This window comes from Psittacula echo, assembly GCF_963264785.1.
Source record: "Psittacula echo genome assembly, chromosome: 6".
Classification (NCBI taxonomy): Eukaryota; Metazoa; Chordata; class Aves; order Psittaciformes; family Psittacidae; genus Psittacula; species Psittacula echo.
Genome location: NC_137743.1, coordinates 23,529,457 through 23,552,402, shown reverse-complemented (window position 1 = coordinate 23,552,402; position 22,946 = coordinate 23,529,457). Strand labels below are relative to the sequence as shown.

Sequence of the window (22,946 nt, the reverse complement as noted above, 5' to 3'; positions counted from 1 at the left end):
CGGCTCATTTTCATAGGTCTTTTTCTCCTGAATAGACCAAGACAAGCAATAGGCAAAGGCACGTGGATGGCAGTTTAATGAAGGACATATAAAAACTAGAAACAGAGGGAACACAGTGGGACGAGTTGATGCCAGAAGGGAAAGGATGCAGAAGAAATAAATGAGTAGATATTTTCCATGGACAAAAGCAGGCATAATCATAAACAACCAAAGTTGCCTGTTTTCTGTGTGCAGACAAACGTGTTAGAAATACTTTTTTTTCTTTTACAGGTTGGAACATTGAATATTAGTCACGTTATACAAACCCACATGTTTTTACACTAGTGATAAGAGAGGTTTCATTCTGAAACAACTCTATTGATCTGAGCTTGTATTTAGGTAGAGGTGCAGGTCAAAGAAAGTACTTAAGTTTTCAGAAATAAGCCTCTGCGGTCAGGGGAACTGCATGGAGATGGAGCTGAATGCAAAGCCAACACCTCCCCCAGGGTCCTCGTGGCGTCCTCAGGAGATCCCGTGGGGAAGCAGCAGTGCCGTTTCTCCGGCAGCCCCTTCTCAGTCCCCCGCCAGCTGCAGCTCCTGCCTTTGTCTCCCCGGCAGCATTGGCGTGGGGCTGCGAAGGGGCTGCCAGGGGAACGGTAGCTGCTGCCAAGAGACTTCTCTCTGCCAGGATTTCCGGGGGGTCCGGGGAGGTGCCAGCTCTAGGGAGCCTTGCAGAGGAAGAGCCCCACACCATACCACCTACCCGCCGTGCCTGCATCTCCAGGCTTCTCGCAGAGGAGGGGGCACCCCCTTTATGTGCCCCCTTGCACACCGCACGGCCCCTGCGCCCCGGCACCGCCACCGGCTACTGGGCACGACACTGCACGTGCGGTGCACGCCCCGCCGCACGCCCCGCCGCACGCCCCGCCCCCGGCAAAGCACCGCCCCCCGGGCCGGCGTGGTGACGCTACGCGGTTACGTCAGACGGAGCTGTCCGCTCAGCACCGCGCGGCAGGCCGCGCCGCCAGCATGCGCGGCGACCGGGGCCGGGAGCGCCGGGTGCCGCGGTGCCGCCGCCGCCGCTGCTGCGGGGCCGGGAGCGCAGGTGGGAGCTGGCGGGGCGGGGCCGCAGACGGTGGGCAGCACGGGGGGGTGGGGCAGGCGGGGGGCGCGCCGGGCCCCTCTGAGGAGAGGCTCGGGCACCGGGCTCCCCGCTTCCCCCCAGCTCCCCGGCTTTAGGAGAGGGCGCGGGGCGCGGGATCGGCGTGCGGGGCCCAGCGGAGCGCCCCTGGGACCCCCGCCCCGAACAAAGAGAGGGGCGGAGCGACCCCCCGCCCCGGCGGCCCTTGCGGCCGTCGCTTAGCAACGCCGCGCCCGCCCCGCCGGCCTGGGACCCGGCATCCCGGTGGGGAACAGGGGGGCTGGCCGGGAGGCGGCGGCGCTAGGGAGGGGAGAAGAGTGAAAGGAAGGGGAGGGAAGCATCGCTGCGGTGCCGTGCCCCGGGCTCAGCTTCCGGGTCCCCCCCACGCTGGGCCCTTCGGAGTACGGAGGGGAAAGCAGGGGAGGGCGGGGGGCCCGGGGCGGGCCGCGGCGGGAGCCCGGGGCTGCGGGGAGGGCGGCAGCAGGTGGGCAAGTCCCGGCGCCAATGAGCAGGCGCTGGGCTCCCCTAGCAACAGTGCCCGCGCCAATGGGCGCCGGGAGCTGCCTGAAACGCTGCCTTCAGCGCTGCCTGCAGCCCTGCCGGAGACGGGTTTTCCCAGGCGACCCTTCGCTGCTGCCCTGGCCCCGGCCTGGCGTGGGTTGAGGGGTAGGGAGCAGCACTCGCTGCCCTCTGGCTGCTCTGCTGGTGTGCCGAGCTGTGCCGTTCCATTCTGTGCCGTGCCATTCCATGCACACACTGGCCAACCAGCCACATGACGCCCCGTCCTGGCCTGCTGGGCACAGCTGGCCAGCAGAACCCCACTTTCACCCCACACAGCATCACCCATCCCCAGAGCAGCTGGGGCTGGTGCATCGCTCCTGGGCTTCGTGGTTAAAGTCCCATCCTGCTTAGCGTCCCTCTGGGGGCTTAGGCAGGGGCTCAGAGCTCAGCTGCCCGCTCCTTGCCTGCCTGCTTCCCCAGGATTAGGCAGTGCACTTCAGGGGGATTTGCCCTGGCTGATGTGTCCTTCCCAGCCAGAGGGAGAGAGGAGGCCGGTGATGGGAATAGAAGAGGCGGTGGAGCCTGACCTGCGTAGCATTGAGGTGCTGAGCAATAGGGAGTCATGACTGGTGCCTCAGCCCTCTTCCCTGATTTTGTGAGACGTCCTGAGCCAGCTGGTTTAATGTAGCACTTGCAAGGACTGCCGCTAGCTCTGAGACAACCAGATGACAGTAAAGCCATCCTAAGTCAGCTGAGCCTGGAAAGGGACCAGGAGAGCAAGGAGATGCCGGAACTGGCTCCAGGTGGGAGCAGGCAGACAGCCACTGTAATTAGGTTTAAACTGGAGCTGGATCAGTCTTTGCAGGGGATTATGACCCCTCCATCTGCATAGGCACTGTGGGGGGCACGGTGACCGTCTGCTCAGTGTCCTGGTACAGCCAGGGTGTTCTGGGTGAGCCTGTGGGTTAGGTGCAGCAACAGCCAGGGCTGGTACCCCCCGGCCCTGTGGGTTGGCATGGCAGCACTGGATCCAGTGTGGGGGCCTGCTTTGTTTTTACAAGGACAGTAGGAGTCTGGAGTGGGGATGAAAAATAGCCAGAAATATGATTAGAGGATTGGAGAAAATGCCTTGGAGTACAAGCTTTAAGAGCTCAATCTGTTTAGCCTATAAAAATAGAAGACTGAAGGGTGACTTAATTACCAAGCATAATTACTTCACAGGCAGAAAATACTAGGTAGTGTAAGTCTCCCTTTAATCGAGCAGGAAAAGGGCACCGGGGAGCCAGGGACAGGAAATTGAAACCACAGACAAATTATGAAGTGCTGCGTCCTGGCAGCAAAGCTCCCTGAGGGTGTGGGCTCCCTGGCGATGGTGCATCCCTGCAGCCGCCCATTGGGTGACATCTGTATCCCCACAGCCCACACAGATTAGGCTGTTCCCCCATTACCTTCCTTCCCACGCTGGTAGCAAGGGGCCGGAGCAGGTTTTCTGGTGGCTGGGTGCTGAATGGTGGGCATCACTGTTGTGCACTTGCCAGCAATGCCTCTAATTCCCTTCTCCCTCTCTCTCCTCAGCTGGGGCAGGTGCTGGGGTGCAGTTTCACTGGCGAGCCATGGGGCAGGAGTGGAGATTTTGATGCCTCTCCCGGGAGTCCCCAGAGCCATGACTGCAACTGTGCAGACGCTGCGGTTCAAGCTGCTGCCACATGAGCCGGGCCAGGAGTGGGGGCACAGCTGCCAGCAGGAAATCGAGCGCCGCTACCAGGTCGTGCCCTCCGTTGTGTGCGCCATGTGCTGCCTCTTCGGCATCATCTACTGCTTCTTTGGTGAGCTGGGCTAGCCTGACGGCTAGTGGGGCAAATGGGGAGAAGTGCAGGAGGGAGTTGGGGGAGTGCTGGACATCCACCCCCTGACTATGATGGACTCTCCACAGGCTACCGCTGCTTCAAGGCTGTCATGTTCCTGACAGGGCTGATGTTTGGCTCCATCATCATCTTCATGCTGTGCTACAAGGAGCGGGTGCTGGACACACAACTGAGTGTGGAGGCCTCAGTGGGCATCGGGCTGGGCATCGGGGTCCTGTGCGGGCTGGTCACCATGCTGGTGCGCAGTGTCGGCCTCTTCATGGTGGGGCTGCTCCTGGGGCTGCTGCTGGCAGTGGCCACACTGGTGGTAATGGAGCAGTTCTACCACCCACCAACAGTGTGGATCCCCATCGCGCTGCTCCTGGGTGTGGGGATGCTCTTTGCCGTCCTCACTCTGCAGTGGCAACGCTTCTTCACCACCCTCTCCACCGCCGTCTTTGGCAGTGCCATCATGACTGTCACTGTTGACTACTTCATTGAGCTCTTCCTCCTGGTGCAGTACATCTATGAACGCATCAAGGTGGCCCCTGCTCGCCCTGTGTGCTGGTACAGCTGGGTCATCCTCGGCATCTGGCCGCTCCTCACCACGTTGGGAGTCCTGGTCCAGTGGAAGGTCACAGCTGAGGGCTATTCCCACACAGAAGGTGTGTGGGGGCTGGGGGAGATGAATGTGGCATGGGGAAGGGTTCAGGAGTTGGGAGCCTGGGGACCAAGGTGGAGGTTCCCAGTACCTGGTTTGCATGCACAGACAAGGGGTTTGGGACTCTACAGGAGCCTAGCACTCAATGGAGTTGAAAAGCTGGAGCAGGTTTGGGTGTGGAGCTGGTTAGAGTGCACTCCCCAGTGCTCACAGGCCCCTCTGCCCTGCAGTGATCATCAGCCGGCAGCAACGCCGCGTGCAGCTGATGCGCATCAAGCAACGAGAGGACCGAAAGGAAAAGAAGAAGAAGCGGAGACCTCACCACCCACCGCCGCACCAGCATAAAGCCCACCCACCCGAGCCTGCCTACCGCCGCAAGCCCAACCCTGTGCGCCGCTTCGATGGGGACGTGCTCTCCCCTGTGAGTCCCGCATCCAGGGTAGAGATCTCCCCCGGCCTCTGCGGCCCTTCCTTCTCCCTGTGGGTGGGCCGGGGCATGGAGAGGGGAGAGGTGTCCTGGCATCAGCTGGCATCTGAACTCCTTGAGAGACAAGACCATCCCAGGAGTGTCCCAGGGACTGGGCAGCTCTGAAGGGGCTGAGCTGGGCCGTGCCTGCCACAGAGCACTTCACCATTGGCAAGCAAATGTAAACTGGTGGCCAAAAGCCCTGCAGCAGAGTAGAAACAGGCAGTGGGTGAGGTGCAAAGTGTGCACCCAGGGAAGGGATGGGTCTGCGTGCCCTGCTGTGGCCAGTCCCTGGAGGGCCTTAGTGCTGAGTGGGATCACACAGGGCTGGTTTACGGGGGGGCTGCTGCAGAACTTAGGGTGGGATGGGATGGGATGGAGTGGGCCAGGAGCAGAGCCCCCTTCACTATCTGTCTCCCATCTCAAGCAGAGCTACATCCAGAGTTTCCGAGAGCGGCAGACGGGGCCATCCCTGAACAGCCTCATCACCAGCTCCCATGCCGTGGTGGACCTGGACTATGACTGCAGTTCAACCGTGCCCCTCACCACGGGCTCTGGCCCAGCTGTGAGGGTATAAGCCAACCCAGTGACCTCGAGTGACACCAGCACCCCAGCCTGCTCCAACAGACCCTTGGGACAGGTGGGGCTGTGCCCTCAGCCCCAGGCGGCCACATGCAGCTTGGGGCTGCAGATAGATACCCTTCTTGGGGACACGTGGGACTTGGCTGGGCAAACTCTGGCTGCCTGCGGGGCCTGGAGGTGCTAGGGAAGCCCGCCAGCAGGAACTCAGTCCAAGGACCGGGGACACAAGCACCTATGGATGAGTGGTGCGAGTGGCCCTAAAGGGGCAGGGAGTCCTTGAGCCCCCGCTGCTGTGTGTTTCCTCACAGCCTAGACCCAATCATCCTGCATCCCAACGTTGCCCTCCCCATGTTTGAGCCCCCCTTCTCCTAGAGCAGCTCCCCATGCCTTCCCCTACCCCATTGCACCCCCCAGCAACTCCCCAAGTGCCTGTGCCCCATGTCCCTTCTTGAAAGAGCAGGTCCCTCAGCCCTTTCCCACAGAGACTCCCCTGAGCATGTCCGCCTGTCCCACCCTGTCCCTGAGAGCAGCTCCCAGGCAGTGCTTCCTAAAACCTGCCTCCTGAGAAAGTCCCCCTAACCTAACCATGCTCCCTGCCCACCAGAGCAGCTTGCCTACCCCACTTTTCCCAAGCTGGACCGGGGTGGTCCTGGGCAGAGCCTGCATCCCAGGGTGATGCTGGCAAGTGATGCCTGTTCAACAGGAGCTGTGCTGGCGGGTTGCACTGCGTGCATCCCCCCTGGAAATATTTTTATGGGAGGACAAGACACTGGATCCAGCCTTTGGGCAGAGGCTGGGCTGCCTCAGGGATGTGGGAACCCCTGCAGCATCAGAGGCCGTCGCTGTTTTGCTGGCGACTGGATTTTATAGTGGTTGGGGGGCCCTGGGGTTGGGCCAAGCCTCAGGCCAGGGCAGGGCAGGGTAGGAGCCCATGCCCAGAGCACCGCTGCGGGCAGAGGCTCCCACCTTGTATATATTTCTCTTGCTGTGATTTGTATTAATTTATTACGGAGTGAGCCAGGACTTCCCCACAGCCAGGCAGGAAGGATGGGGGTGAGACTGGACTGGGGTGCCCCTCTGCTTTGGGAGCCCCAGCAGCCCAGCCCAGCCAGCCCCGCTGCCCCGGGAACTGCATGTTTCTGCCAGGCACCCCTGTCCCCACAGCGCTGTGCTGCCGTCCCCCTTTTCAATCTCTTTTGTAAATGTGCCAAACGCTGCTGAGGCCATGGCCGCACAGTAAAGAGCCTTTCGGAGCCTGGTGTGCTGGGCTGGGGGCAGGGGCAAGGGGACCCCAAGGGCGGGGCTACCCAGGGCTTCTACGTGGGATGTGGTGCCATCACCCCTTATCCTAACAGAACCCAAGCTTGATGGGGTGGAAGAAGCCATGTCAGAAAAAAAGTGCTGTTTAATGCAGAGCCCTGAGGCCAGAGTGGGCTGGGGACAGTGTTCATTTGTCTGTACATCCTGGGGGAAGCATAACCCCATCTCCCAGCAGTGGCATCTGTCCATCTGTGTGCAGCATCCTGGCTCCTAGCTCCCTGTTGGGACAGTGTGAGTCAGAGCTGCATCATGCCTGGAGCTGGTAGGGCACCCAAAAGGGGTGTCTCAGACAAGGGGAGCACAGACTTGCGGTCCCATATCCAGCTTGCTCCCCCCACCCCAGTGCTCAGACCCTTGCTGTGGGGACAGGACCCCTAGTGCCCTCTCACCCTCCACAAGGAGCCAGGCGGTAGAGCGGTCATCAAAGGCATCGCAGGTGTAGGAGTCCTCGTCCTCAGGGCCCACATGGTGGATGATAAGCGTGCGGTAGCAGTCCAGATTGCAGATCTCGTACTTGTCACCAGCAAAGATCTCTGTGTCCCCACGGAGCCAGCGCACTCGGCCCCGGGCGTGGGACACAGTGCACTCCAGCGTTGCCTTGTGCCGTGCCAGCACTGTCTTGTCCCTCAGTGGCTTCACGATCCGGATGGGCAGTGCTGGCAGGTGGGGGGAAGCCACTGGCATTTAGGCAGGCACCCATGGGAACCCCATGAGCTGACCCTTGTGCACCTCAGCCTTGATGGTGGAGCCCAGCAAGCCCTTGCACCACACACCAGTACCTTCCACCCACAGGTTGGCCTCCGAGACAGCTGTCCCAGCCACGAAGCGGATGATTCCCTTGTCCTCAGGGCGTACACTGCAGAACAGCAGGAAATGACGGGTCCCTGGGGAGGGAGAGGCAGGCTCAAGGTGATGAAGATGGGTGCCCATGACAGGCAGGGGGCAGAAAACCCCTCTTCACACAAACTCTCCTTGCTTGAGCCTCAAACCAGGTGTGGTGCCACCTGCACCCCCACCTTCTTGCCGTATCTTCACTGTGCTGGAGACCTTGATTTTCTCCCCGTTCCGGAACCACTCGCCCTTCACGTCCCCATGGGATGCCTCGCAGTTGAAGACGGCGTTGTCACCCTCCTGCACCTGGGTGTCCTGTAGGTCCTGCACGATGCGGACCTGGCGCTCTGCAGGCAAGGAGCAGGGTGCCAGGGCAGCCAAGGGCAAGGGGGAGTGGGTGGTGCAGGGATGGGGGTGTGCATGCCCCTGGGAGCTGGGTGGCTGTACCCCGGACATGCAGTGTGGCAGAGGCACAGCAGTCACCCGCATCACAGGTGTAGATGCCGGCATCGGCCAGCTCACAGTGGCTCAGCTGCAGGATGCGGCGCCGACCCGCGGAGTAGATGCGGCAGTTGGGCCCTGGCCGCAGCTCCTGCCCATCCTGCTCAGGGACAGCACATTCAGGATTGCAGGCAGGCAGCATCCTGCTGCTTTGCCCCCTCCTCCCCTGCTCGTAGCCCCCGCAGGGAGTGGGGCGAAGCAGGGAGGGCAAAGCCAGGCAGTGCTGGAGACGATGAGGGTGAACCCTCACCTTGAACCACTTCACCTCCGCACTGGGGTGAGATAGCTCACACTCAAAGCTGGCAACCCCTGTCTCCAGGACTCCCAGGTCCCGCGGGACCCTCAACATAGTGACTGGAGGCTCTGAGAGGGGAAAACAGGACAGAAAGGTTTGGTAAGGCAAAGACACGGGCAGGGATGGGGAGCTGTGCCTGGGGCATCCCAGCATAGGACAAAGGTGGCACTTCCTGTGGCACCACCATGAGCAAGCACCCCTCACTGGTGTCTCAACTGGCTCTGGACTCAGACCCTGCTCAGGTCACATCTCCTCCCTGGGGATAGGGGGACAGCTGCTAGCATGTGCCTGAAGTGGCCAGCTCAGCCCTGGCATCTCTCCCAAGACAAAACGACTGCAGGACAGGCAGTGTTGATGCCACACACCCGCCCCAAGCCTGCCGAGGTGCTATACCCCGCACAAGCAGGCGAGCGCTGCAGCGCAGGGTATCAGCAGTGAAGGTGACGGTGCCCGAGTCCTCCAGCGACAGCTTCTCCAATGTCAGGCTGTGCACACAGCCTGTGCTGCTGATCCGGCATGTGCTGCTGGGCTTCACCCGGATGCCATCCCGTGTCCAGACCCCGGGCACGCCGGGGTGGGACAGCTCCAGGTGGAAGGTGGCCACCTCCTTCTCAAAGGTCTCCACGTCTGCCAGTGGTGTCTGGATCGACACCTTCCGAGCTGCAAGGGACCCATGTCCGTGAGCTAGGGGTGCAAGCTCTACCTCAGAGCCCCCAGCTCCCCAGTCTGTGCTTGCTGTAGTGATCCTCTAAATCCAGTCCTTTTTACCAGGCTTCCACCCTTGCCCATCCCTAATGCCCACACTCACCTCTCTGTTCAACCAAAATACTGTCTGATACTTGCTTCCAGCCAAGTACCAGATCTGCCCCTCCAGCCTACAGTGAAGTTGCAGTGGGTGGATGCCTTCCCCATTACCATCCTTATCCCCATCCCCGTCAAGTACCATCCCCAGCATGGTACTCACGCTCCACGCAGAGCTTGGCCTGTGTGCGGTCATGCAGGGTCTCGCAGCGGTAGGTGCCACGGTCAGCGAGGCCAAGGCAGCGGATGGTGAGGGTGCGCCGGCACCCCACCTCCTGCAGCTGGTACTTGCTGCCCGGCTGGAGGAGGACACCGTGCTTCAGCCACTGCACTTCGGCAGCCTCATGGCTCACTTCCACCTCTAGGCACGCATCCCTTTCCTCCTCTGCCACCACGTCCTGCAGCTTCCGCACGAACAGCACCTGTGCCTCTGCACAGCCCGTGCACCAGGTCAGCAGCAGGCTCCAGGGCTGTGCCCTGGGCTATGTTGCAGCCAGCCCCTTTCCCCTCACCTTGCACGCTCAGCCGGGCTGTGCTCACCAGCCCCTCGGCATTGGCAGTCACGGTGCCTGCGTCACCCAACTGGCACTGCCGGAGGTGGAGGCTGTGGCACAGCCCACTCCTTGTCACCAGCAGCCGCTCATCAGGGACCACAGGCTGGCCGTTGAGCTGCCAGGCCACAGCCACATCCTCGGGGGACACCAGGCACTTGAAGGTGGCGTCCTCCCCTTCCAGCACCATCAGGCTCTGCAGCTCTGTGATTATCTCCACCACCCTGGGGACTACAGCCAGGGCATTGGGGCACAGCAATGGAGACCCTTTATCCTGCAGAACTTCTGAGCATCCCCACACCCTCCCTGCCGTTGCTGTGCTTCCCCATCACCCCCATAGCACAGGGGTCCCCAGCATGGTAGCCAAGCCTCACACACAGCTCACCCTGCACCGTCAGTGTTGCCAGTGTCTGGTCATCGTTGGACTCGCAGCAGTACTCGCCAGCATCCTCAGGCTCCACGTGGCTCAGCACCAGTGAGCGCTCTCGTCCCTCTGCCATTACCTGCCAGCGGGGGCTGGGTGCCAGCACCCGCCCATCCTTCCTCCACACCACATCTCCCCGCGCCTTGCAGAGCTCACACCACAGCACAGCGCGCTCGCCCTGCCGCACCCGCACATCTGACAGCCCGCGCAGGAACTTCACCAGCAGCTCTGCACAGCCAAACCCCCCGTGTCAGCTCCCACTGTCACCGTGGGGGCATCCTGGGGTACCCCCACTGCCCCGCCACCACTCACCTCGGACGCTCACGTCAAACCGCATCTGGTCATGGGAGGAGAGGCAGGTGTAGATGCCAGCGTCCTCCTTGGCCATGTTGTGGAGGATGAGGCTGTGCACTCGGCCATCCCGCCGCAGCTCACAGTGCTCACCGGCCACTGCTGCCTGTTGTGGGCCCAGCCAGGTGACATCAGCTCGCTCCATGGAGGTGACAGCGGAGAGCACGGCGCTGCCGCCCTCCAGCACCAGTAGCTTCTCCTGCTCCTCCCGCTTGTTCACAAATAGCACGGGTGCGTCTGTGCCAGGGAAGCAACGGGCTCAGCCGTGACCCCGCTGGCAGCACCGGTGTGGGACGGTTGCGCAAAGCATCCTGGTGTGGCGTAGGGACTGTTCCTGCCCCCTGGCATGGGTGAGGAACACCTCCAGTCTAACCTTTCACGTGCAGCATGAAATGCACCTCGTCGTCACCGGCATCGCAGAGGAAGATGCCGCCGTCGCCCAGCTCCGCTTGCTTGATGGTGAGGCTGCGTGCAGCGCCCTCACTGCACACCAGCAGCCGCCCGCCCGAGTGCAGTGTCTGTCCGTCCTTCTGCCACCGCACTGCTGCAGTCTCCGGGGACAGCCGGGCCACCAGTGTCACGCTGTCCCCCTCCAGCACTTCCAGTGGGCTCTGCGCCTCCTCCTTGTTGACAATACGCACAGGCCGGGCTAGGGGGCACAGGAGTAAGGCAGGGCTCAGTGGCGTCCCTGTGGTGCAGGGCAGCACAGGAAGGGGGCCACTGCAAGCGGAGAGGTGGCAATGCCTACAGTGAGTGACTATGGGGCAGGAGGGCTGTGGGGCTGATGGGGGTCATGGTGGCACCAGCTGTGGGTCCTGGTGGGGCAGGTGTGCAGGCTGTTGGGGGCTGTCAGTTCACGGGCAGGGACGTGGCAGAGCTCATCACTCCTACATCCCTCCCTGCAGAGGCAGCTCAGGTGCCAAGCTGGGTCCATTAATTTTGGTGTGTTCCCCATCCTGAGCGCCTTGCTGGGGAGCTGGGACACCTGCCTGTGCCAGGCTCTCTCTCACTCTCCTAGCCCTCCATCTCCAGCTGATAAGAGTCCAGGCTGAGCTCAGTTGTTGGCAGTCGAAGCAGGAGAAGCGGCGCCTGGGAGCTGGCCAAGGTTAAATTTAACCAGTCCCTGGCTGGGGGAGGTGGGAGAGCTGTGTCTCGCCATGACCCTGACATGTCCCTTCCTGACCAGCAGCTCCCACGGGGTTGCGGACAGGGCTCCTACCCTCCCCTGCCATGCTGCCGCCCTGGCCTCTGCCATCAGTGGGGTGACAGCAGTGTCTCTTCCCTTGCTGTGGCACAATCCCACCATGTTAAGTGTCGCCAAGGCACTGAGCTTCCGCTGGCTCACCTGACACCTCCACATTCATCACCATGCGGTCGCTGGCAGCGTCACAGATGTAGCACCCCGAGTCACTAGGTTGTGCCCCACAGATGGTGAGCTGCCGCAGCACCCCACGGGCCTTGACCTGCACCCGCTCACCCATCTGCACTTCATGGCCATCCCGGAGCCAGCGCACAGTGGCATCAGGCTGGGAGAGCTTACAAGACAGCACCAGGTCCTCCCCGGCCACCAGGCAGTGTTGCTCCATGGCACCTGTGCTGCCCACAATGGTCACCGGTGGCTCTGGAACTGGAAAGACAGGCTGTCACCGCAGGAGCAACAGCCTGTGCTGGGTGCTGCTATCTCTGGATCCTGTCCGGATGTCCTCTGGCTGCAGCTGGGCAGCACAAAGGTTTCTAGAGCCCTTGCTCCCTGTGCTCCCCCCACCAGCCTCCCCGTGCTTACTACCACCCAGTCCAGCTCCACACGAGCCTGGTAGCAGCCATGAATTCACCTTGGGTCCCTGCCACACTGGCCACCCCCATGGGATCTCCTGCTCACCTTCCACAGTGACGAAGAAGATGATACTGTCATTGCCGGTGTCACAGAGATATTCCCCTGCATCCCTGCCCGTGGCACCCAGGACAATGAGGGAGCGTCGTACCCCGTCCTCCTCCAGCCGCACACGTCCCGTGTCCTGCAGCTTCTCCCCATCCTTGTACCACTTCACCTCCCCATGGGAGTGTGAGAGGTGCACCTCCAGCACCAGGTCCTCCATGGCCCGGCAATGCCATTGGGTTTGTAGTGCATCCCTCTCCAGGATCCTGACCAGTGGGTCTGCAGTGCCCAACACCAACAAAGCAGAGGGCTCCAGAGTCTGTGCACCCAGCACCCTCCAGCAGGCTCCCACCCAGCCTCTTGCTCACCTAACACTTGGACAGTGAAGGTCACTGTGTCATCAGTGGCATCGCAGACATATTTTCCAGAGTGCTCAGCCTGGGCCACGGGGATGAGCAGGCGGCGATGGGCACCCTCCTCCTCCAGGACCAGGCTGCCTCCAGCCTCCAGCCTGACACCCTCCTTGGCCCAGTGCACATCTGCATCCGCACGGGACAGCTCACAGACCAGTGTCACTGTCTCTCCCTGGGACACCGTCACGACAGGGATGGGTCTGTGGGGCTGCAGGATTCTCACTGGTGGCTCTGCAAAGACGGTGTGGCTGTGATGCAAAGCAGTATGGGGACAATGTGGCCCTAGGGACACTTCTGCTGCCATCCCCAGGCAAGCATTCATGCTGGGTGGCCTACAGGGTGGGCACCCACCAGCTTCATCACTATAGAGGAGCCAGTCCCCCTCTGCAAGGCTGGGAAAGACCTTGTGGCCACAGACCTATCAGTGTCTCCCCGCTCCCAGGTCCCCACTGACCTGACACTTTGACATCAAAGGAGATGGCCTCATCCTTGCTCTCACAGATGTACTCGCCCGTGTCCTCCACGCTGCTACTGGGGATGAAGAGGCAGCGCCAGGCCCCCTCCACCACCAGCAGCAGGTTATCAGTCTCGTCCACCTCCAGCCCATCCTTGAACCATCGCACGGGAGCACCCGGCACAGAAAGCTCACACCGCAGCTCCACACGCTCCAGTGTCTGCACCAGCAGCTCCAGCGAGCGCTGCAGGGGCTGCAGGATCCTCACTGGTGGCTCTGCCGGGGATGTGGAGGTCAGGGTGTGAGACCTGCTCACTGGCTCTGTTGTCCCTACTTACCGTCACTTGTGTTTCTGTAGAGCTGAGAGAGTGCTACAGCCTCCCACCCCGGTGCAAAGGGGCAGGAGCTGTTTGAGGACACAGTGGGCCCACAGTGCAAACCCATCACAGCTGAAGGGGGGCACCCACCAGTCCCTGGGGTAAGGCAGCCGCACCCCATCCTCTGCGATGCTGAGGGCAGGGAGCATGGCTGGGACCCCACAGCACAGAGCCAGGGCAGTGCTGCCCTCCCCAGGGCATCCCTGCTGTGCCACCAACCTGCCACTGAGACATGGTAGGAAACAGATGCATCCTCAGCATCACAGACGAACTCCCCCGTGTCCTGTGGCTGGGCACTGGGCAGCACAAGCCGGCACCGCGGCCCCTCCTGCTTCAGCACCAGGTTCTCGCCTGCCTCCACCTCCTCCCCGTCCTTGTACCAGTGGACCCGGGCCGTTGGGTGGGACAGCTGGCACCACAGCTCCACACGCTGCCCTGCCACGTAGGCATGGGGGGCGTCCTTGTTAGAGCCGACAATCCTCACCGCTGCTTCTGCTGGAAGACACATGGAGGGGCTCAGCCACGGTGCTGGGTGAGCCCCACATGAGGACAGGCACTCCCTAGGCAGCTCACCTCTTACAGTCACCCTGAAGCTGGCAGCATCATCCCCAGTATTGCAGGTGTACATCCCTGAGTCAGATGGCATGGCTGCGGAGATGTGCAGCCTCTGTGAGCATCCCTCTGAGTGGATGGCCAGGACGTCCGTTGGGAGCACAGCCTTGCCATCCTTCAGCCAGTGGACAGGGGCATCTGGGGGTGACACCTGGCATTCCAGCAGCACAGGCAGCCCTGCCAGCACCTCCTGCAGCTGCTGTGCTTCAGGCACTGAGGCAATGCGAACCTGCGGGGCTAAGAGGACCAAGACCCTGTGCCACATGGCCTCCGTCCTACCTGCCCCAGGGCCAGTGGCCAGTGTGATCCCAGCCCTGCAGCACTGGTAGCTGAAAGGTGAGGGAGCACCAGGGCTGGGGTGTGAAGTGGCATAACCCATGGGCAGGCAGCATGGCTGTGCCCTGGCGTGGGGATAGGCAGGGTTCCAGGAGACAGAGCAGCTGACTGGCCCCTGACCATATCCCCCTCCAGCCCAAGAGCACCGGCAAGGAGCTGCTCACAAGAAGGTGAGGGGCAGATAAGATGCTGCAGCCACTGGAGGGGCAGTAGTGTGAGCAGAGGGAGCTGGGGCAGAAGGAGAAGGGGGAAAGGGCCATAGCTGTGCGTGACACCCACCTGCCACGGTGATGGTGTAGAAGACAGAGTCCCCACCGGCATCGCAGACAAACTCCCCCGTGTCCTGTGGCTGGGCACTGGGCAGCACAAGCCGGCACAGTGCCCCCTCTTGCTCCAGCACCAGGTTCTCACCTGCCTCCACCTCCTCCCCGTCCTTGTACCACTGCACCGGGGCTGCCAAGCAGGACAGCTGGCACCACAGTTCCACCCGCTGCCCAGCCACGTAGGCATGGGGGGCGTCCTCATTGGAGCTGATGATCTTCACTGGTGCTGCTGCCAGGGAGAGACATGGGGCTCAGCCAGGATGTAAAGGCCAGAGCCAGTGGTGCTGGCAGTCCCAGCCCTGTGTGGTGCGATGCCTTTACCAGCTCATTGCCTTTAAAGCCAGCAGGCACCACCTCATTCATGTCCTGCATAGCACAAGCAGCTGGGCTGCCCTGACTGGGGCTCCCTCTTCACCCATCACAGCCAGGAGGAGCACAGAGCTTTCAGCTGGCTGTAAATCTTTGCAATGCCCTCGCTGTCATGGTACCTGAACTGCTCTGCCTTGGGACGGAGCTGAGGGATGTGAATAGACGATGCAGGTAGGCAAACACCTTGTTAGCAAGCCCCAACACTGCTACTTGCCATCTGTGGTGCTAGCACCAGCACCTGTGGTGCCAGCACCAGCCCCTGTGGTGCCATACCAGGGGGGCCCACCCCTCTGCCTGTTTCCCTGTTTTGGAGGCTAACAGGTTCTGGCTTCTGTCTCAGCTCAGCCTTGGCATTTGCTGACACTGTGGCACTGACATGTGGCATGCTTGCAGCCAGCAGCCCCATCCCTCCACCTCACTGGGACACAGGATCCCATGCCAGATCACAGTGCTCGCTAAATGCCACCATTATTGGGTTACACACAAAATGTGTGCCACTGCTCACATTTCCAAGCAGACTTGAGCTGGATCTCTGAAGGCAGAGTGGTTCCCAGCACAAGTTTTAGGTGACCAGCCCTCCTCTCTCCTGGGAGATGGCCAGGATGTGGCCCCTGCCTGCAGCAGCCAACACTACATGGCCACATGTGTTGTAGCGGGCTGTAGCTGTCCTGGACTCTACTGTGGGTGCTCAGGCAGCCTGTGACCCTGGGTTGGCACAGGGCACACTCGGTGCATAGCAGACAAATTGGCTGAGCACCAACTGGTTGAGCACCACAAATTGGTTGAGCACCAATTTGCCCTTCTCACGGCCCACAGCTGCCCCCTGTGCTGGGTGTCCAGGCTGCAAACTTCTCAGCCAGTTTCCAGCCACGATGCCCAGGCTCATCAGAGCACTGCAGCCCTGCAGCGCACAACTGGCACAGCGCCAGTGTGCAGCATTCAACCTGCACCATGCTGAGCCTGCATCCGCCCAGCTCCCTGATCAAACACTCGGCAGTTGCTTGTCCCCCTGGGCCTGCTAAAAGCAATCACATCACTGAAGTGCTGCTGGAGATGTTGGACGGCACCAAAGCAAGGAAGGGGCAACATGCCAGCCCTCAGCAGGCAATGCCACTCCAGTCCCACCGCCAGCTCTGAGGCAGCCCCAGTGCTTTGGCAGCTGCTGGAAGACCCAGAGGCTCATAGGGATAGCAAGGCTGGAGGCAGCAGCTGGCGGGGGATAGCTGGGATGCCTTGGGGAAACCCAAGCGTGCCACAGCAGCACTGACTGCAGCAGACAGCCTAGCGCATGTGCCAGAGAGTTGCCAGCCTGAGTCTCCTGGCACCTACCCCAAACCCTGCCAGTGACACTGATGGCCAAATCCTGATCGAACCAAGCTGGTCTCTCTAAGACCCTTCTGCCCAAGTAATACAAAGCTACTCAGCCAAAAGGCTGAGCTTCAGCAGATGGTGCTCCCCCCTCCCAACTGAGGGAAGCCAAGCTCTCCATGACACACACCACTACAAGGCAGACGATGCCTCCTGCCTCTGCCCAAAGCTCACACTGCCTGTCTGGCAGCAGTAATTTTGCCTTTATCACAGTAAATAATGTCCCTTCTTCGCCCTCCCACCAGTCACCACTTCACTGACTCTTCCAGAATCTCTTATCAGTCCCCCTATCTTCATGGCATCTTCTGATATCAGCTTTGGCCCTTTGCCACATATTAGCACAGTGGAGAGGCTTTACCACCATGGTCACGGAAGCTTTTAGCTGGGCTTTAAGTCTGCCCTGGTTGCCTTCCTGTGGCTGTGGGACTGTGGGTTTTGGGGCCAGCGAGGGGAAGTCTTTCACTCACTTTCAGCTTTCATTATCCTCTGACTCCCTGCTGCTCTGTGGCTGGGGCAGCCACTGCGGGAGCTGTCCCCTGCTCGCACCCAGCAACCACCACCCAATGTTCAGTATCCACGCACCCGCTGATTTTCAGGTCAGCAATTAACACTGTCCATCAGAGAGATGTCAGACCGCAAGTTACTCCACGTCAAGTGCCAATCCCATGATATTTAGGACCTCAAAGGAGGACTTGGTTACTGGCTGTGGCAGAAGTCCAGCAAACATACTGGCATGGAGGTGCCGGCTGCCTTTGGGTGCTTGAGAACTTCTGACTGCCAGAGCGAGCTGTCCCCTTTGACAGGCAGTCTGTGTGGGTTTATGCATCAGAGCTGCTGCAAAGACCCTGAAGACCTGGAGCTGAGAACCTGGCAAGAGCGCCTCTGATGAGATGCCCCAGAGCAGCAAATGACAGGGAACACTGAGTGGAACACGTGCTGTGGCACCCTGCAACCCCAAAGAAAGCACCCCAAGATGTGACCCTGCCAGCCCTCCTGCATCACACCCACCTGCCACGGTGATGGTGTAGAAGACAGAGTCCCCGCCAGCATCGCAGACGAACTCCCCCGTGTCCTGTGGCTGGGCACTGGGCAGCACAAGCCGGCACAGTGGCCCCTCCTGCTCCAGCACCAGGTTCTCGCCTGCTTTCACCTCCTCCCCGTCCTTGTACCAGTGGACTGGGGCGGCCGGGCGGGACAACTGGCACCACAGTTCCACACGCTGTCCGATCATGTACGCATGGTGGGCCTCCTCATTGGAGCTGACAATCCTTACTGGTGCTTCTGCCAGGGATAACGCAGGGCTCAGCATGGGCACCTGACAGCAGCTTTCAGCTCCATCATGGGGGAAAGATGAGGGGCAGGAGCGCTGTCAGGAGGTGGAGTCCAGGCTCTCGCACACAGCCCCCAGCTCACCGGTCACGGTCACCACAAAGCTCATGGCATCATCCCCAGCATCACAGGTGTACACGCCAGTGTCCGAGGGACCCACTGAGCGGAGCAGCAGCCTCCGCACACAGCCCTCTGCCTGTACTGCAATAATGTCATCCAGGGGCACGGCCTCACCGTCCTTCAGCCAGCCAACGGGAGCATCAGGGGGGGACACCTGGCACTCCAGCAGCACTGGCAGCCCCATCAGCACCTCCCGGAGCCGCTCAGCCTCGGGCACCGGCATGATGCGGACTTGCGGGGCTGAGAGACAAGGCAAAGGCTTAAGAAGCATCCTCACATCCTCCAGCATGAGAGCTGCTGGTGCTCTTCTCCCAGCAGGACCCCAGGGTGAGCACCCTGCTTACCTTGCACATGCAATGTGGCCGAGTCCTGCACACTGCCAGACACAAAGGTGACCTGAGCCCCGCTGTCAGCACGCTGCACTCCTCTGATCAGCAGCGAGTGCTCCATCCCATGGCACCGCACACTGCACCGGCCGCCTGCCACCTCCTTCTCCTCGCCCAGCCTGGCACCGTTGAGGAACCAGGTGCCATGCACTGCAGCTGACAGCTCCAGGGAGAACCACGCATCCTCACCTTCCCTCACCCGTACATCCTGCAGACCTCTCTCCAGGCAAGCTGCTGGGGCTGAGCACAGCCAGACTCAGCACTGGCCAGCAGCATGCCATGGCACAACATCCTAGCTCGCCCCTGAGGAAAGCTAGCTCCCAAGTGGGAGTCTTTGGCTTGGCACCCTCACCGAGATGCACGGAGCCAGGGAACTCCACAGGGCTGCTCCTGCCGTGCTCATTGGCAGCACAGACGCGGAAGCAGTAGTCGGCCTCGCGGGGTACGCTGTTGCCCAGCACCCGCACGTGGCTGGGCAGGTCAGTGGCGAAGCACTGCACCCACTCGCCTCCCGATGCCTCCCGACGCTCCAGCAGGTAGCGGCTGGGGGCACGGAGGTGGGCATCAGGTGCGGGGCACCAAGTCAGCAGGGCCACGTTGCTCTCCACCACGCTCATCTCAGCTGCCACCGGCATGCTCGGAGGGTCACGCTTCACACCTGCAAGTCACAGCCCTTGCTGCCTGCTTGGGGACAGCAGTAAGGCCCCAGGTGGGGTGTCAGAAGGGCTGAGTGGGGCTATACAGTGTGTTTCTCTGGGGATCCTCTCTCTGATGGAGAGGATGGAGAGGATGGTCTTGCTCCCATGTGGCATAGTGCTGGTTACAGGGGGTTGTGAGTGCTCTGGAGGGTTGGGGCCTTGAGGCCCTGCTAAAAGACCATTTCCCCAAAAAGCCATCACAGTGTCATGTCCCCACCATACTAGGTGCTCATACCCGCCTCTCCTCCACATCAACCCCTTCCATGAATAGGCAGGATGGTGAATGTAGGACCCCTCCAAGCCTGGGGCTTACACTTGACCCGAAGCTGGGAGGACGTCTGTGACTCCCCAACAGAGAAGGAGATGATGCCCGCGTCCTGGCGGGTGACGTGCACCAGCACCAGGAGGTGCGTCCTGCCAAAGCTCTTCAGCACGGTGCGGGGGGACTCCAGCAGCTGCAGCCCATCCCGGCTCCAGCAGGTCCCCTCCACCTCCTCCCGTGTCTCCACGCAGAAAACTGCATTCTCCCCCTCCATCACGTCCAGCTTCCGTGGCAGCCGCTTCATGATCACCCCTATGGGAAGAGATGCATAAGGGCTTGGGGAGGGATGCTGAGGAGCATCCTTGGGGAGGAAGGGCTCCCGAGGGTGGGAGAGAGAAGGAGGTTGAGCAGTGGCGGCAGCAGCAGGCACCATGGCCAAATGGAGGGAAGGCAGAAGCAGGGGGCAGTGGGGACCCTGGCAAGGAGAGAGACAGGAAAACAAAGCCATGCCACAGCCAAGCTGACCCCCACCTCGGACAGAGACCTCAGCAATGCTGCGCCCCTTGTCCTTCATCTGGCAGAGGTAGATGCCATCGTCATCGATGCGGGCATCACGGATGGTCAGACGCCGCACCACACCTTGCTCCTCCATCACATACTTGTGGCTGGGCTGCAGCTCCCTGTCCTCCAGGTACCAGGCAGTGCGAATGGTCTCCAGCGGCACCTGGCACTCCAGCACAGCGTCCTCCTGCTCTGCCACCTCCACATCTACCAGCTGCACCTGGAACTGCAGCCGGTGCTCTGCCGCCAGGAGAGACGGTGCTGAGGGTGCGCAGGGTACAGCACCCACCAGCAGCCCTGTGCTCAGTGTTTTCCAGCTCACACAGAGCACCAAGCCCTTGGCCCTTCTCTGCGCTCCTCCTCTTTGGCCTGTATGGGATGGACACTGGCCCAAGAAGCACATCCCCCAAAGAGAGAAGAACGAGGGAATGGGCTGGAGAGACCCAGTGGTGCCACCAGCATCTCAGCAGGGACTTTTTGGGGACGCAGGAGCATGCATGCCAGCATACTGTGGCAGGCATCTCAGCGGAGGGCAGCAGTGGGGATGGCAGGGGATGCACCAGGAGCTGGGTCACACCAGCCGTGGGCTGTTCCCAGCTGCTAGGGCAGCTCCAGGGGCTGGGCCTGCCACCAGCTCAGACACTTGGAGCTGTGCCCTGCAGGGCTGCCAGCCAAAACCACTCAGCACTTCCAGGGGAATGTGTCACCAAGGCACTGTCCCTGCCTCTCCGCTCGTGGCTGGACACCCACAGCCCTCCAGAGATGCCACCTCTCTGGAAGGAGAGAGGCACAAGGGGAACACACCCCATGGGGGCCCAGCATCCACTGCTTCCAGCCTGCATCTCCCTCGGGAGGAACCTGGGGTGACCCTGGCTGCACAGGGCAGGAAGGAGCCCAGGGTTGCTGGGCTCACACTCAGGTGCATCCCTGTCAGGTGAAAAGCCCTGGACCACCCCAGCACCCAGCAACTCTTAGGTGCACTCCTACCTTTCACCTGGAGCTGCACTGCGCTGAGGGTCTGGCCGGCCGTGTTGGAGGCGGTGCAAACATACAGCCCCTGGTCCTTGGGTTTGCAGTACAGCACCTTGAGGATGAAGTAGCCCTCCCGGTCTTCATAGATGAGGTGCCTTCGGCCAGGGGTGAGGGGCTCACCATCCTTCTGCCAGATGATCTCCGGCTTGGGCTTGCCAGTAACGTAGCAGCGAAACTTGGCATGCTTCCCTGCACTCACGGTGAATGCCTTAGCCCCTGGCATCCTGGCTGGGACCATGCCACTGGGCACCCGTGTCTCTGGTCTCATGTGCTCTCCTGCTGCATGCTGCTGCTGCTGTTGCCGCTCTCCCAGCGGCTCAGGGCCATCATTAGCAGAGCCATTGGGGAGCCTGTCTGGCAGTGCCTGGGCTTCCACCAGGAGCACAGCAGCTGCCAGGGCCTCCCGGGAGCCGCTGCGTGCCCGGCACACGTACACTCCACCATCTGGGGGCCGTGCACCAAACAGCTTCAAGAAGTGCCAGTCCTCCGGCTCCTGCCCCACCGCGAAGTGGCTGCTCTCAAAGAGGTCAGAGAGCTTGTGACCGTCCTTCTCCCACTGCACCACTGGGCATGGCTGCCCAGACACCCTGCAGGTGAACATCACATCCTCTCCCCGGAACACACATATGGATGAGGGGGCAACAAGAAAGGCAGGTGCTTCACTGTCCAAGCATCCCTCCTCCTCTCGGGGCTTTCCCACCTCCACCTTGAGTGTGGCAGCAGCATAGGTCTCGCCAACGCTGTTCTTGGCCTTGCACACATAAAGCCCACTGTCCTGGGGGGTGGCACGGGACACCAGCAGACTGTACAGGTCCCCCTTGGCCTCTACATGGAAGCGGCCTGAGGGCTCAATTGGGATCTTGTCCTTCTCCCAGAGGATGCTCGGCTGGGGGTCGCCCGTGATCTGGCAGCTCAGGACCGCATCGGTGCCACTTTGCACCATGAACGCACGTGGGTAGGCCAGGAACCTGGGGGCTCCCTCGAACCCCTCCATCACCGCCTCCCTAGCGTCACTGCAGGCAGCTCGCTGGAGCAGCAGTGTGGATCATTAGCCTGGAGGGATGTACAGACCGACCATGGTGAGGGGTTCAGGCTTCAGTATCGGATCACTGTAGAGCACCAGCAGGAAGGACCCCGTGCCTGGAGTAAAGCTCCCAGCACAGACCCTGGATATCCTTTTGTCTCAGGCCAAATCGCCCATCCCCCAGCCCAGTCCAATGGAAGAGGTGGCAAAAGGCAGATCTTAGCACCCTGAGGGGCCAGGGTGCCCACAGCCTGCCCCAGGGCGGCAGAAGGGACCCCAGCTCCGGACACAGGCAGCTGCTTGTGGGTGCTGGGGAGGGGGAACGGCGGAGGCAGGACGGCTCTAGCCCGCCCCTTCCCCACCCGCGGGGCATTCCTGCAGTATCGGGTGGTGGCAGAGCCGCATTCCTGCAGCATCTGGGCTGGCTCCGCAGCCAGGTGCTGATACGGGGCTGCCGCGGGCGGGCGGCACCCGGCCGGACTCGGGTTCGGAGGGGTCACCCCGCAGGGCCGTGCCCGGGGGACAAAGTGAGGCTCCTCCTGGAGCAGGTCCCCCTCCAGATCCTGTAGGATCCTGCCCTTGGATACGGAAAGGCACGGCTGAAGATCATCAGCCCCAGGGTGAGAGGGAAGGCTGGGGAGCACCACCCCAGCACTGCTGGTAACTGCTCAGCGTCACGGGCAGGAGCAGGCAGGGTGTTCCGTGCCTCTCTTGGGCGAATGCATCCCGGTCTCTGTCCGCAGCACGGCCCGGACTGGGGCAAGGGCGTCTGTGCCTCCCTCAGGCAGGGGGAAGAGAAACTAAAATACTTTCTGAATGAGCCAGAGGGGACGGTGGCAGAGGACTGATTCCCAAGGAGTGGCAAGGACCAGGGCCATTCCCTGGCACATGGTCGCTGACCCCATGGCAGTTCATGCAGACACTCACAGCCCTGATGGCTTGGCCACCCCACTTTACTTGGTCCCTTCCCTGATCACCCTGCTGCACAGAGCCCCACAGCCCAGTTCCCTGCCCCACACACGCACCTCGTTTTGCTGCCTCTCCCAGTGTCTCCCAGTGCCAGCACCGAGCTCCTGCTGCTTTCCCCAGCTCTGCTCCCGGGTGTCAGCACACAGGGACCAAACGTTACAAATCCCTGCAGCTGCTGTCCCCAAAAAT

The 22,946-nt window shown here is 61.4% G+C and overlaps 2 protein-coding genes across 2 annotated transcripts; one reads left to right on the top strand and one right to left on the bottom strand.

Annotated features, from left to right (window-relative positions):
- Positions 1–3,257: 3,257 nt before the first annotated feature.
- TMEM198 (transmembrane protein 198) lies at positions 3,258–5,169 on the top strand (the record flags this gene model as incomplete). Its single annotated transcript, XM_080621294.1, has 4 exons — positions 3,258–3,447; positions 3,555–4,130; positions 4,357–4,547; positions 5,023–5,169. The coding sequence occupies 4 exons, from the start codon at positions 3,258–3,260 to the stop codon at positions 5,167–5,169; spliced, it is 1,104 nt and encodes a 367-aa protein (XP_080477420.1).
- A 1,610-nt stretch (positions 5,170–6,779) lies between these two features.
- OBSL1 (obscurin like cytoskeletal adaptor 1) lies at positions 6,780–21,758 on the bottom strand (the record flags this gene model as incomplete). Its single annotated transcript, XM_080621972.1, has 25 exons — positions 6,780–7,150; positions 7,214–7,378; positions 7,511–7,672; positions 7,773–7,926; positions 8,077–8,189; positions 8,515–8,781; positions 9,086–9,352; positions 9,435–9,704; positions 9,859–10,125; positions 10,210–10,485; positions 10,622–10,897; positions 11,594–11,875; positions 12,128–12,403; positions 12,493–12,768; positions 12,992–13,267; positions 13,588–13,863; positions 13,942–14,118; positions 14,596–14,868; positions 17,385–17,657; positions 17,790–18,065; positions 18,170–18,451; positions 18,564–18,869; positions 19,223–19,483; positions 19,703–19,972; positions 20,720–21,758. The coding sequence occupies 25 exons, from the start codon at positions 21,756–21,758 to the stop codon at positions 6,780–6,782; spliced, it is 7,131 nt and encodes a 2,376-aa protein (XP_080478098.1).
- Between the last annotated feature and the right edge of the window lie 1,188 nt (positions 21,759–22,946).